We start from the raw sequence: 13,781 nt of genomic DNA, 5'->3' as shown, positions 1-13,781 counted from the left end.
CACTATTAAATGTGTCTCCATTTGCTGGTGTAAGTTGTACTGTTGTGGAACCAGGGATGTGTGTTTTCTTAAACTGTGCTGAGAAATGTCAAAAGCAGTAGAATAGCATCTTCTTCTTGCCTTCTCTCTTTGCCTCTTTGTCCTTTACCTGAGCATGTTTTAATATCAATTCTAATTAAATGGATTTGGAGCTGTAGCAGCTCTAGCTGCAAGAATCAAAAAAATTGCAAGTTATTAATTTGTCTGTTTCTGAATAAGTGGTTTGCATAGGCCAGTGTATGTTTTTTTTTCTTGTAAAATCATTTCCATATGAACCAAAGCTTCATATGGAGGAGCTGAGGAAGGAAATTTGTAGAAAGTACAGATATTGTAGGATTGACCAGCATCCAGACATTCTTTTCTGATGAAACCAAATTGTGCATTATTGTGCTCTAGCCACAGAAAATATTTTATTAGGGGCAGATGGTTGTTGCTTGCTGTTTCTCAGAAAAAAAGCCTAAAAAGCTAGAGAAACTTGTGGTTCAATAAGTATTATTAGAAATAATATATATATATATATATATATATATATATATATATACACTTCAGTAATACGTATTGAAGTATTATTACCACTGGTAAAGTTTTTTCCCCTGTACTGAGGAGTGGAAATTCTGTCTGGGCTTATAAGCAAACTTTACAGTGGGTGAGAAGCATTTTTTCCCATCTTCTTTCTTCTAAGATGTTATATTTTTTATTTGGTAGTTCAAAAAATATGCCTGTATGTGAGATGCTGGAATCAGGGACTACCATAATAAAAATATGGATTGGCTGGGAATCAGGATCATTTTTGTGCTCAGCACACAGTGGTTTTGTGTACTTCTGTTTGTTGGATTGTGGAGAACTGTGATTTGGAAACCTTCTGGTTTTGGAGGTGTTCATTGTAGTGGGCATTGATCTCACCACGCATTTGAAGCTGGCATGTACCATGTTTGCTTGGAAATGGGAGAGGAAGTACTTTGGTACTTTTAGCCCATCATAGCCTAAAAGGCAATCAGTGTTATATAAATGATATTTTGTTTTCCTCTTTCTATTGTTTTATCCAATAAACTTTGTTTTTGCTCCTTGATTTATAAGAAAGTGTGAAATAATAATGATTATCATAATTTTTCATAAAATCACAGTAAAAACTGTTGTTTGTGAGAAACTACATTATGAAATTAGCTTTCAAAGCAGATAGCTCTGTAGCATTCTTGGAATCACCACGAACACAGCGTTGCACAGTACAGCACATCATGTCACATGCTCATTATGATATCAAATTGTACTTTATGCTAGGGTACACAGACACAAAAAGCGTGTTCCTGACAGACACCAGACTCCAGGCTAATGGTGATTAATGGTTATTAGCCTGTACGTTTTGAACCTGTTATCTTTGTTTAATCAAAAGCCAGGAAAAAAAGCACTTTATAACATAATATCATAGGACTGACATTTCGTTGTCTGCTTTCATTCTGTATATTGTGAAGTACCATAATTTCAGTAAAAAATAAAGACAGATTTTTTTGATTGAGACATGGGAGATTTCATCTCAGGTGTGGAAAGACATCCTGTGTGTTACAGAACACTCATTGAAGTCATCAATTAGTGTAAATGGACATTGTTTAATCATTTATAGTTTTATTCACCATTCCCTGTATAGCTCATAAGTTACAAAATAACTTTCTTCTCATTGAATGAAATTTTTATTTGCTTTTATCAGACATTATGTCACACTAATTGTAGATATAAATTCTGCTAATTGTGCAGCTTCTGCTGAGCTTTCAGCTCTAGAAAGCTTAGTAAGTAACCATGGGAGAAAAATCTGAGGGAAAAGGCATTAATAAAATAGATATTTAGCTGAATTACATAGTGAGGGTTAGCTGAAAGTTTGCAAAAATCAAGATATTAACTTGGGATTATGTCTTTATTAGCTCCTAGTTATTTTGGGTATTGTAGGTTTCAAAATGTCGACAGATTCCTGAATGTCAGTTGGGTGCAGACTTGGCTGGTTATAATATAATTGCAGTTATTACATGTGTGTATATATATATATATATATATATATATATATATATATACACACTCTATCTGTCTGTCTGTCTATCCATCCATCCATCCATCCTGTTAAATTGAAATGTCTGTGCTGGTCCTCTGCATCAATGTGAGTTTCAGACACCTGCAGAGACAAAAGCCTGGGCTGTTTACAGGGGAAAGGACAAGCAAGGAGAAGAGAAGATGAAAGGCTTGAAACCAAGGATGAAAGAAACTGGAGTATATCAAACACTGTATTTTTGCATTGGAGTTGAACTAAATTTTTTTAAGATATGTAGCTCTTGTTGGAAATGTAAATACTAAATCTGGAGCTGAGTAGGAAGTAACATTTTCCGTTTTGCAGGAAGTTGAATTGTTTTGTTGTTCCAAAAATGAAGGGGGGAGGAGGAGAGGTGGAAAGTAGCTGCATAATAAAGTGATGCATTGGAGGTACAATCTGTTTTGATCTCACAAAAAGCTCCATTTTCATTTTACGTCACAGATTTTATTCTGACTTTTGGCGGACTTGTCTTATGAATCCTTCTAAGACATTAAAATGAAACATGTTGGTATTTTGAAAGGACCACAGGATTCTCTTCCGTTTAAGTTAATTTGTGAGTTGTGGCTTTTTAAATTTACACTGATTCATTTCAGCAAGTTACTGTTTCCCACCCTGCTTGAAAACAGTCAATTTAAGTTATATAACTTGAGTGCAGGTACTTATATTTGCTAGAGACAGCTCTGCTAAAGTAAACATTAATTTTTAGATTTCATTTTTCAAGTGCATTTTCTGTCAGTTCCTAAGCTAAAGAAGATTTATTTATTTTGTTGGGCGTTTTTGTTATTTCCTAAAGTGAGTATTTATGTCTGTGTGTGTGTTGATCTTTCCTTGGAAAGGAAAAGTGTGATATGAGAGGAGGAATATTTCTTAGTTTCTGAGTGTGACATAAGTTCTTACAAAAACTGTTACAGTGATGCTAGTCGGAAAGGCTGGTGATTATTCTGAAGCTGAGATGATTCAACTGATACAGTTAAAAAGGGGATTTGCCGTTCTGGTTTGACTCTGGTGTAGAACCAAAATGCTCTCAAAAGTATTACAGCAAGGAAGCTGTAAAAGGAGACTGGATTATGCTGAATTTTTTATCCGTTTGCATAGTCCAGAGGAGAGGTTATAAGATAGAAGACAAAACACTGATTTTTAAAGCAGAGAGAAGAGGAATAAATCTGAAATGGGTTCAGGGTGTGGGGAAACTGGGACATTGTATGGTTTTTCCATGTACTTTGCAAATATTTCCCATCTTAAAAACTAAATATAGACAAGAAGGAGGATGCCAGTTCTGTGTTCTGTTCAATGAAAGAGCAGACTTAGTGAAAGGAAATATATAAACATAGTGTTTACATATATATCACTGTTTAAATTAGCATGGGTAAAGAAACTTCTGATTTGAAAGCTTCCTGTCACTTTCATATGCTGATCTGCTTTTTCCTTTCTTGTTTAGCATGTTGTCAAATTGAGAAGTCAGTGCAGTTCTATTTAATAGTTAATTGATTTATTTGAGAAGTTGCTTTTAAGTAAAAGGTTTTACTCTCTTTGAAGTTAGAATGTATTTTCTTATTCCTTTGCAGTTTTCCCTTAACATTTTAAGTGCTATATGACCATCTGTGACTTTTTTTTTCCTGTTTTTATATAGCTCATCCAGTTGATTTTGAGTCACCTTACAGTACCAGACCTATGTAGACTAGCACAAACTTGTAAGCTACTGTATCAACATTGCTGTGATCCTCTACAGTACATTCATCTCAGTTTACAACCTTACTGGGCGAGGATTAATGACACATCCCTGGAGTACCTACAGTCTCGCTGCACTCTCATCCAGTGGCTGAATTTATCTTGGACTGGAAACAGGGGAGCCATCTCTGTTTCTGGATTTAGCAGGTCAGTGTTAAATGTACAGAAATGTTTTGACAATCTCTGCTTGCAGAGCTGCTGCACAGTAGTTTCACTAAGTATTTGAAACTTTATTAAAAGGCAAAAAATGTGTTGGATCTACTATAAAGGGTGTGATTGTTATGATGTAGAAAAAAGGAACAGCCAAAACAGTAGAAGACACTAAATATAGCAGCAGAAGTCCATAGCAGTCTGTAGAGTCTGCATGTTCCAAGCTGCTTGTGACTGAAAGGCTTCTTCCAGGGGGAGCTGTGTTTTGCTTTCTTCTGGGCTTCTTAAACACTCTGCTAGAACTGAGCTATCAAAAATCCATCTTGCAAGGAAAATGTTTATGGTTGTTCTTTGTACAGATGAGTCATCAGTAGGACTGTATTAGAATGGCTGCAGTAATAAACTGATTGCATACTAACATGGTATGAGCCAAGTAATCACTGGAGTCCAATGTAAATGCAAATATTTTCATAAAAATGATTTAAAACATTAGCCCTGTTGGAAAACAGGGGGGTTGCATGTGCATATTCCAATGAGCTGAAAATATGACTGTGGTGTAGATCATTAAAATAGCAAATTTGCAGGGATTCTTCTCTGTATAACAGCCATGTTCTCTGCTTTCTTAAGATATCATTTCTTGCTTCTTTGCTCATTTGCATTAGTTAAACAGCTTCTATCGATGCATTTCATTTAAGCAAAAGTTGTTGCTTGAACTAAGGGGTAATCAGCAATGGCAGGTGAAAGCAGAAATTGACGGATAAGAAACAGAAATATTTAATATATCTGAAAAAAGTTGTCTGAACTCTCATTTGTTTTCTGAATAAAAAGGTTAACTCAAGTATGCATTTTCTTTCCTTTCATGCCAAGTTCCTTACCTGAGGAAGTAAAATATTTTTGAGAAGTACTTTTTCAAGATGCGAATGTTGCTTCTGTTTTTCCACACCTCCAGTGTAATGCAAGAATCCTATGCTTTTTTTGTGCTTATTGGTAGAAAAAGAAAATAGACTTTGGCTAGTTGTTGAATTGAGTACAAAAATTTCTCCTAAATTTGGATTTCATGTTAGATACTTTATGCAGAGGATAAATATGCGAGCTTTAATTGAGAATACAACTCTGAAACCATGAACTGCCTGCTTTCTGATGCTTAGCTATTAAGTCTGTCTTTTCAAAACTTAACATATGTGAATCTTTTTGGCAACTTTTTTTCATTTCCATTAATTTATTTTTTTTTTTAAGCATACAGTACCGCTAAAAAGCTTTATAGGCTTGGAAGAAATTATTGCCAGATTCAGAGACTTCTAAACTTTAGAGTTTTGGCATTTGTGACTTCCACGTACTTGAAAATGACTATTTTTACTAATTTTTTTTTCTTCAGTACTGAACTACTGTAACATTTATGTGTATGCAGTGTTTTTAAATAATAAATATTCATTATTTGTCTATTTATTTTTATACAAACATTTTCAGTTTGTATTTCTTATAAGGGATTATATTTATTTGTAACAAATGGGAAAAAAATTATTGACATTGTTGCAATTCTGAAATTATTTTAGTTTTAGGAAAAAGTGTTTCTTGAAAGGGATGGATGTAGTCTGGGAATGGGAGATGCAGTTCAATTATAAATGTCAGAAGCAAAGTTATAGGCTAAATAATTTGCACGTCTAAACTGTGCTTATAATTTTCCCTTCTGAAACAAAAGTTCTCCACTGTAACTAGTGGAGAGGTCTGGTTTTAAATTTTTTTTCTATTACAGAAATAATTTTGCAATCCTTCGTTCTGTGAAAGTCTTTTCTAGTAGAATCCCAACACAAATTTTTCTTTTGACAGTCTTTATCAGCATGTTTGTCAAATTTACTGACCTTCAGGAGAGGAAATTTTGCTGCTCATTTGCTATGGAAGTATCTATTAGTCGAGGAGACTCATTAGAACAAGATTTGCTTTTCAAAGGCATTAATCTAACTTGTTGAAAAAGGAGCTTCCTGGTAAGAGATGCTGTTCCTTGACAGATAAATCTGTCAATAAATTCTTTAGTTCTGTTACCATGGGTCATTAAGATACCACAATCTGGGGAATATTACAGCATCCAGGACACATAATCAAGAACTCAAATAGTTTTTCCTTTCGTCCAAAACCAGGACACGTATATTTAACCAGGACACATGTATTTTTGCATTTTTTTCAGCATTTGGGGTTAGTTGGCAGTGTTGAGTTCAAAACCAGTAGAGTTGGTTTAATTCTTACAGTTGTACAGTTTAAGTTATGATTTCTACAAGTCAGGGTATGTTTAAATGCTACTCTTGATTAAATCTTATTTTAGAAAATATTTTTAAAAAATGTTTTTATCTGTTGTTTTTTATGACAATCTTAAAAGTAGTAGCTTGTATAAATTTGTCATTTTAAAATCTTCATATATGCATGGAATGATTGAAAATGCTAAGAAGTTATTGGAAATACAGATCTTCTTAAAAAATGTATTAAAGTGAAAAGAAGTTAGAAGTAATTTTAGGAAATGTGACTGGAGCAAATACTGTATTATCATGAGAAGACAGAATGCTTCAGGCATATGAACATCCTGAGGCAAAGCTGAAGGTATTTTAACTTATTGATAACATCTACTCCTTAGGGCTAAAAATTACTATCATACATTTTTCATTTCAGCATATAATATAAATTAACTAAACTTTATATTAGATTGAACTAAAAGTGTACAAAAAAAGTGAAAGGAGTATCTGAGCAGTCTCAGGAGTCTGAAATGCAAAATGATGGGGAATAAGCAAAGATTTCACAGCAAGCATTACATAAGCAGCACTGCATTTCTCTTGGCTTTAGAGGTCTGGTGAAACTCTTCATGCCAGGGGGAAATATGAGTGTGGGAGGGTAGGACCTATGTAGGAAGAGTGAGGAGAGTTGATTGGAGGAGTACTAAATATTGAGACACTGAATAAATGCTCTGAGGTTTAAACAGCTCAAGGACAATGACAGTTTAAAAACTGAGTTCTGCATGCAGATTTTCTTGGATCACTGATAATGTCATTAACTTGTTTAAATTCTTTTGCTTTAAACATCTGAGGAATTAGGATTTTTGTTTACATCTGACATTTTACACTGTGAAAATGAATTAATAGTGTTTTATTTTCAGGTTAGTGATGCAGTATTTGCATGGCAAGCACATCCAGGAATATTTCTTGAACAGTTTTTTTGTTGTTCACGTTTGAAGGCTTTCATTGCCTTTAGTAGAAGTGTGTTTTGACAATGTTTAATTTGGTGAGGCTTTGCTAGAAGTCAGACTAGCAGGAGGGTCAGAGAAATTACTGAAATATGCACCAGTCACAGGAAATAGGAGTAACGTGTGACTTCACAGGGATTTTCAGTTTAACAGTCAGGTCTGTCTCTTGCTTTAATTTCCAGAGGTTTTTAGTAAAACTAGGGTTGGCTGTAACTGAGACTAAGTTATAACATTTGTTTTGCATGTTTTTCTTGAAATAGTTTTATCTGTGTTGAGAACAGCACAAGATCAGGTACTTAATATTCTACTTACTTAAATGCTGTGTTTTAGAATTGGCTTACCAAAAAGAAGGTGTAATACATGAATACATGCTAGAGTAGAAAATCGAATAGCTAGAGGAAGGGAAAGTGACTTCATTTTAAAACCAAATTACCTTACAAAGTCTCACTCTCAAGCATGAATACTAGCATGCGCCAAGAGAATCAAGATGTGTGTCCAAATCAATTTGTCTGGCATGTGGTCTCACCATTCTGTGCTGCTCCTGTCCTTCATCTCCTAATCTGTGTGCCCTGAGAAAGTGCCTGCACAAGTGTTCAAGGATGTCAGAGACCTGACGTGACACTTCAACCAACACACGCCTCTGTTCCAGCCCTTGTGTTGCCATTTGTTCTTCATTGTACTTCTACGCCTCTGTGTGCCCAGTTGTTCTCCACTCATACCTGCCTTAACACTTGTTAGTTTCCTGTGCTAAATGCTGCTGCTGTCCTGTAACATGCCAGTCTTGAAAGGTAAAGCATCGCTGTGAATTTAAAAATGTATTAACATGTCTTTAAGAAGGATATTAAAATGGAGTACGACAAACCATTTTATTAAACACAGGACTGAAATTGTAAGGCAGAAAGTCCTCTGTGAGTTTGTGCAAGTAATTGTATAGATAGAACTAAGTGAGAAAGCGAGGACCTCAAGATCTTGGAAGTGAAATGAGGAAGAACAAAATCCATGTGGGTTTTGACTTTTTGCATGTCTGGTGGCAGGTTCTGGAAACAGGAGACCTGAGTAGCAGGAGGGAGCATGTGGTTGGCTTGAAGAAGACAGAAATGGTTGTTTTTATTAAATACTAATTCTAGCAGGTTTATACCAAGGAAGGCCTGGCAAATGGGGCAACATTTTATCTGTCAAGTAGCAGAGATAACATCCCTAACATGGATGCCAATGTAAGGTAATACTACAAGGGAAAACGCTAAAGAAAAAAATATTCTGTCCAACCCTGTGTTGTTCACAAACATAGGAAGTTGCTTCCCTTTTCCGCCCTCTCTCTTGGATACCAAATTCAAATATATATCAGTGAGTATAAAACCTGTACTGAAGATGTTTAGTTGAAAAAAGATTTGGTAAAATCAGCATAGTAGAAAACTGTTGTGTTAATTGCACTAAAGGAGTATAAAACTATGTAGCTAATTGTGTTTAGGGATGATGAGTAGATGAAAGAGAACTGGACTGTGATTCCTGCTTGTTGTAGGGTCTTCAGTAATTTTGAACTGGGAAGTATAAAGTGAGGACCATTAAGCTAAGTGTAGATTTTGTAGCCAGTGCAGTTTCACCAGAAACCATTGGAGCATATGTGATGTGTTCAGTACCTGCATAACCACATGTGTAAAAGTATTTTGAGAATTTTTTTTGGGAGGTCTTGCATTCTGACATGAGCAGTACCTGGTACCTTGGATTTTCATTTTGGATCATGAGATATGCTTATGATGTACACATGAATTACAATATTGGAAATTGTTAATGGGCTAAGTGACCCTGTGATCATGATTGATTTAATATCACTATGAGCAAGTATCATCGTGCCTCCTAATAGATGTATTTGATGTTTCAGAAAAACTTCACTAGGACTTACTTCCCAAAAGCTGAAGGGGTTGAAAATAAGTGGCAGGTCTTGAGAGTAGGCAGAAGGTGATGGAAAGTGAGATTCCTTTTTTTATTAGAAACATCAATCCCCTCACCCTTGGAAAAAAACAAACCAAAACAAGGCCCCCATCCCCCCTCCAAAAAAAAAAGCAAAAACCAAAACTGAACAACTAAAAGGCCTGAAAAACTGCTGTCTAGAGTGAGGATAAACTTCAAGGGAAAAGCCCAATCCAGTGTCTAGCAAAAGAAATGTACGTGTTCACATTATCCTAGGTTGTTCAGTCATATTTTATAGCAAACATGAAGGGATGAAGAGAAATCACTTCAGACATGGTGTGTATAAAATATTGATAATAAAAACAAAACTAAAGGGATGGATGACTGCAGAACAGAGGAGAGACTGAGAACAGGAACCAGTCAATCCTTGGTGATTAAAGGGAGAGTTATATGAAGAAATGTGAAGAAATTTTGATTTGGGTAGAAGGTGCTTTTTTTGGATGTTGTTTTCAGACTAGCTAAATTGAGCCAGTCACTCAGAGGCTGTTAAGTCTCAGAAGTATGAAGACCGTGCCACATTTATTTTGAAAGCATGAGAACTCATATTCTACCTTGCCATATGGCTCTACGTGGAGATCCATGTAGAAAGACAGCAGCAAAAACCTCTATCCTGAGCAGTCTGTTTAATGCAAACAAAGGTCGGGGTGTCTCCATCTTTCTGAGGACTGTGCCTTTCTGCCCGGTGTTCTCTGCCCTGTGCTGGCTGGGGACTTCCTCAGATTCCTCTTCCTCTTCCTCTCTTTCCTACATGCACGTCTGCTCATTCTTGTACCCTGCTGCTGCATGTACCTCATCCCCCTTTTGTTTTTGTTTCATGTCTCCTAAGTAACCTTTTCCAACAAGGCAGCGAAGTCATGAAGGGCAATGCTTGTTGCTGTCACCGTGTTTGGCCTCTGCCTGTGTGTTTCAAGTGTAATGAGTTTAAATAAAATGTTATGAGGATAATAACTCCTAAAGCTGGTGAGCCTGGAGTTCTTCTCCAAGTCTTCGGGGTTAACTGAGTATTTCCCTGACCTGGTAATGTTAACTTGTAATAGGTCCTAGAAAGAGAAGCGCATTGATCTCTACTAACATTTATAACAGCTAAGCCCTATTAAATTATATGGCAGTTAAGCTAACATCCATTATTGTAATGGAGTAATTCATAAAATATTTATTTGTTAGCAAATTAAAAGCTAGGGGTGTAATAAGTGGTGACTGACAAAGTTTTATGGAAAATACCATCATTCAAACAAACCTGATAATTTGTTGATGAACAAAGCTGTGTGAATGTATTGTTAAAGCACTCATTAAATAGAGGAATTGGCTAATTGGTAATCAACAATGTATCCATATATCTCTACTCTGATTTCCAGGAGATTTCCATCCTGCATTTCTCCATAACAGTGTTGAACTCTATTGCTAGTCTAAATGTTGCTAGCACTTAAATGTTTAAATACCCAACGTTAATTGTTGTGAATTGTTGTGTCATTTCAGCTTTGACATTCCCACAGGAAGGCTTACCAGTCTCTCTGAATTCACTGTGTCCAGTATGGAAACTGCTTGTTTGATTAAACTCTGACTTTAAAAGCTAAAATAGATTTTAAATAGAGACTGGAGAGTTAGAAAAAAAACCAGTGGAGGAGTAGACTTGAAGACCATACATGGCAGAGCTCCTGTGGTTCTGGGGCTTATGTCTCCCGTTTTGTGTCTCAGACCCTGTCTTTGTTTCTGTTTGCTTAGGCTCATAGAAATGTTGGATGTTAGGGACCTCTGAAGGTCGTCTACTCCAAGCTCCCACTTGAAGTGCCAGTGTCCCCAACGCTAGATCAGGTCAGTCAAGGTTTCAGGTGACTCTTGGAAACATCCAGGGATGGAGATGCCATTCTGGAATCTCCTTTTCCCTCTGTATTACATAGGATCTGCATAATCACACTAAGGCCATGTAAAATGCAAGGTGAAAGGAATAAAGGAAGGAGATAATGAATGGCAAGTATTGAGTGAATAATGAAAAAATAAGGGAAGGAGGCAGCTTGAAAACTTGGATCTTAAAAGATGTGTTTGAAGTCTTGGGCCGCTGTTGGTGTCATTGAGGAATGTCTCCCTGAATGTGTCTTCTTCTAAGACAAGCAGCAATTTCATCCTAAGCTTCAGCATGAACAAATGCTTGGGAAGGCTTATAACTCTTCCATTGTAGCAACAGGAGTTTTTGGGCAAGGAGGAGACTTGTGTCTGTCTGGCATTTCTGTTACATCATTTATAAGAAGTAATACTGACTTCATGGTGGAAGGGTCAGAACCTGAAGCTGCTTTATCTTCATGAGCATTTTTGTAGGACAGAACTGGTAAGAGAGCAGATCAGAACATTTATTAAGAGAAAATAATTCATACTCTTTGACAGGTCGCTCCATTATTATAGGAAGTAACATGGAAAACTCATTACAGCCTGTAGTTTAAGAAACTAGTTTTTCTGCTGGGGGAACTTTCAAAATATAACATAAGCATGGCAAATGTGTGGGTTTTTTTATCTTATTAATTATCAAGCCTACAGTCCTGGTAGTTAATTTATGGTTTTAAGGTTACCTTTTAAATGAAAAAGAAGTTTAAGTGGTTTTGGTTAAAGCTTGGATTAGAGATAAAAGAACTTGAGTTTCTTACATGAGATCTCTGATAGGAAAGTAGAATATAGAGACCATCAAAGTTTCTAAATTCTGGGTCTTTTGTCATATGATATGTTAATTTTTTTATAATTCCAAATAAATTCAAATGCTCCTCATGAATTTGTGTTCTAGAGCAGCTAGCATGTGTTGATTCTTAGTGAAAAGAATGAGATATTTTTTTCCTGAAAGTCTTAAAACACTTCTAAATATGTAATCCACTGAAAAGTATTTGTTTTTTACATTTCAGATTTTACATTTTTACATTTTCAGATTTTTCTGAGATAAATACAAAATTATTCATGTAAGCTTGCAGACCATTGACAAAATTGGCTTTTGACTGTTTAAAAGATTTTCAAACATGATCAGTGTTTTGCTGTGCTCCATTGTCTCAGAGTTAATATTGAGAACAAAGTATGTTCTAACTTCCTAAACCAAAACAGAATTTTCAAAACTAGTGTCTTTTCTTTGTTGGAAGGAATTATTTCCTGGTTGACATGGTTAAGGTTTTGACAGTATTCAGACTCTCACCTGAAAGTCTGTTACTTTTTCACTTAAAACATGGGGTTCTTTTACAGGTTCCTGAAAGTCTGTGGCTCTGAACTAGTACGTCTTGAGTTGTCTTGTGGCCATTTCCTCAATGAAACATGCTTGGAGGTCATCACTGAAATGTGTCCAAATCTTCAGGAATTAAATCTCTCATCCTGTGATAAAATACCACCTCAGGCTTTCAACCACATAGCCAAAGTGGGCAGCCTAAAGCGTCTTATTCTCTACAGAACAAAAGTGGAGGTAGGAACAGCGCTTTTTAACCTTTGCAATAAGTATTTTCAATCCTGATAAAGTTGGTTTTGGGTTTGGTTTCTTTTTCAATAATGAAGAAGTAAATTAGTATTTTGAGTGTAAATTCAGAGCTAAATTCAGAAAATCCAAGGGTAGTTTCAAAAACCTTAGGATTTTCTTATTTTCAACATAGCTTTTGGCCTGTGTGTTTTAACTTACATTGTAGGCTGGTGACTTTCCACCAGCTGTTTTAAGCAATGTGGTAAAATTACAAATTTAAAGCTTTTCTTTAGCCTTCTCTAGACAATGAGCAAATATAATTGTAAAATTATTATGTTTAGAAACTGTCTTTAGTTCTCAACATTCTCTCCTTTAAAATGACTTGCTAATTACTGGATTCCTACAGTGTTTGTATATTAGCAGTATTTGAGACGCAGAACACGACTTTTTTATACAACTTCTCATTTACAGTGTAAAAATTACTTCTTTATACAGTTACTTGACTGCCCAAATCAGAGTTGTTACTGCTTGCTGCAACACAATTCTGCTCTAGGATGGAATGGAATTGTGGGCTGCTGCTGAGAAGTCTCTTGTAGTTTGCTACATTTTACAAATGTTGTATCCTTATAAGTGAAGCAGTTCGAATCAGAAGAATTCCATTCTTATCTTAGTAATTATGTTACTCATATGTTACAACCTTACTACCATGGTTTACATGGAAGCTGTCCTACTTCTGTTGTTGCAAGAGCTGTGCCAAAATGGGGTAAAACCATGTCTCTGTAGGCTGTTTCATAGCTTCCAATCCTAGATTAAGCATTTTAAGATTTTTGGAAAGTTTGATTGTGTTTGAGTTGTGGTACACAGAAGTCAGGCGGTGACACTGGATTGTGTGGGGTCTTAATCTGAAGTGTAATGAAAGGAATTAAGTTGGAACAGTAGGTCCTGTCAACTAGCTGTGCAAGGGACATCTGAAGTTAAGAGTACTGTATTGCACTCATAACCAGTTCACACCTGACACACGTGTTAGAGTTAGTTGGGTCTTGTTGTCCTTTGTTTGGGGAATGCTAAGTTTGTTTGTGCCCAAGTTCCAGCTAGGAGTCTGTAATGGTGAGTAACACAGGGCAGTTAGATTAAAGGCTAATCTACCTGATGTGAGCAGTGCTTGCTGTGGAGTTTGC

General features: G+C 35.9%; 1 protein-coding gene across 1 annotated transcript in view; it reads left to right on the top strand.

The window, feature by feature from the left end:
• Window positions 1–13,781, top strand: part of FBXL4 (F-box and leucine rich repeat protein 4) — a 60,863-nt gene that overhangs the window by 20,117 nt on the left and 26,965 nt on the right. The window contains exons 5-6 of the mRNA XM_086876608.1: window positions 3,744–3,988; window positions 12,399–12,612. Coding sequence (XP_086732734.1) covers window positions 3,744–3,988; window positions 12,399–12,612 — 459 coding nt within the window. The remainder of the gene's footprint in view (window positions 1–3,743; window positions 3,989–12,398; window positions 12,613–13,781) is intronic.

This window comes from Cyanistes caeruleus, chromosome 2 (genome assembly GCF_971803275.1).
Source record: "Cyanistes caeruleus chromosome 2, bCyaCae1.hap1.1, whole genome shotgun sequence".
NCBI classification, from domain to species: domain Eukaryota; kingdom Metazoa; phylum Chordata; class Aves; order Passeriformes; family Paridae; genus Cyanistes; species Cyanistes caeruleus.
Note: the sequence above shows the minus strand (reverse complement) of the source record. Positions and strands in the feature narration are given on the sequence as shown.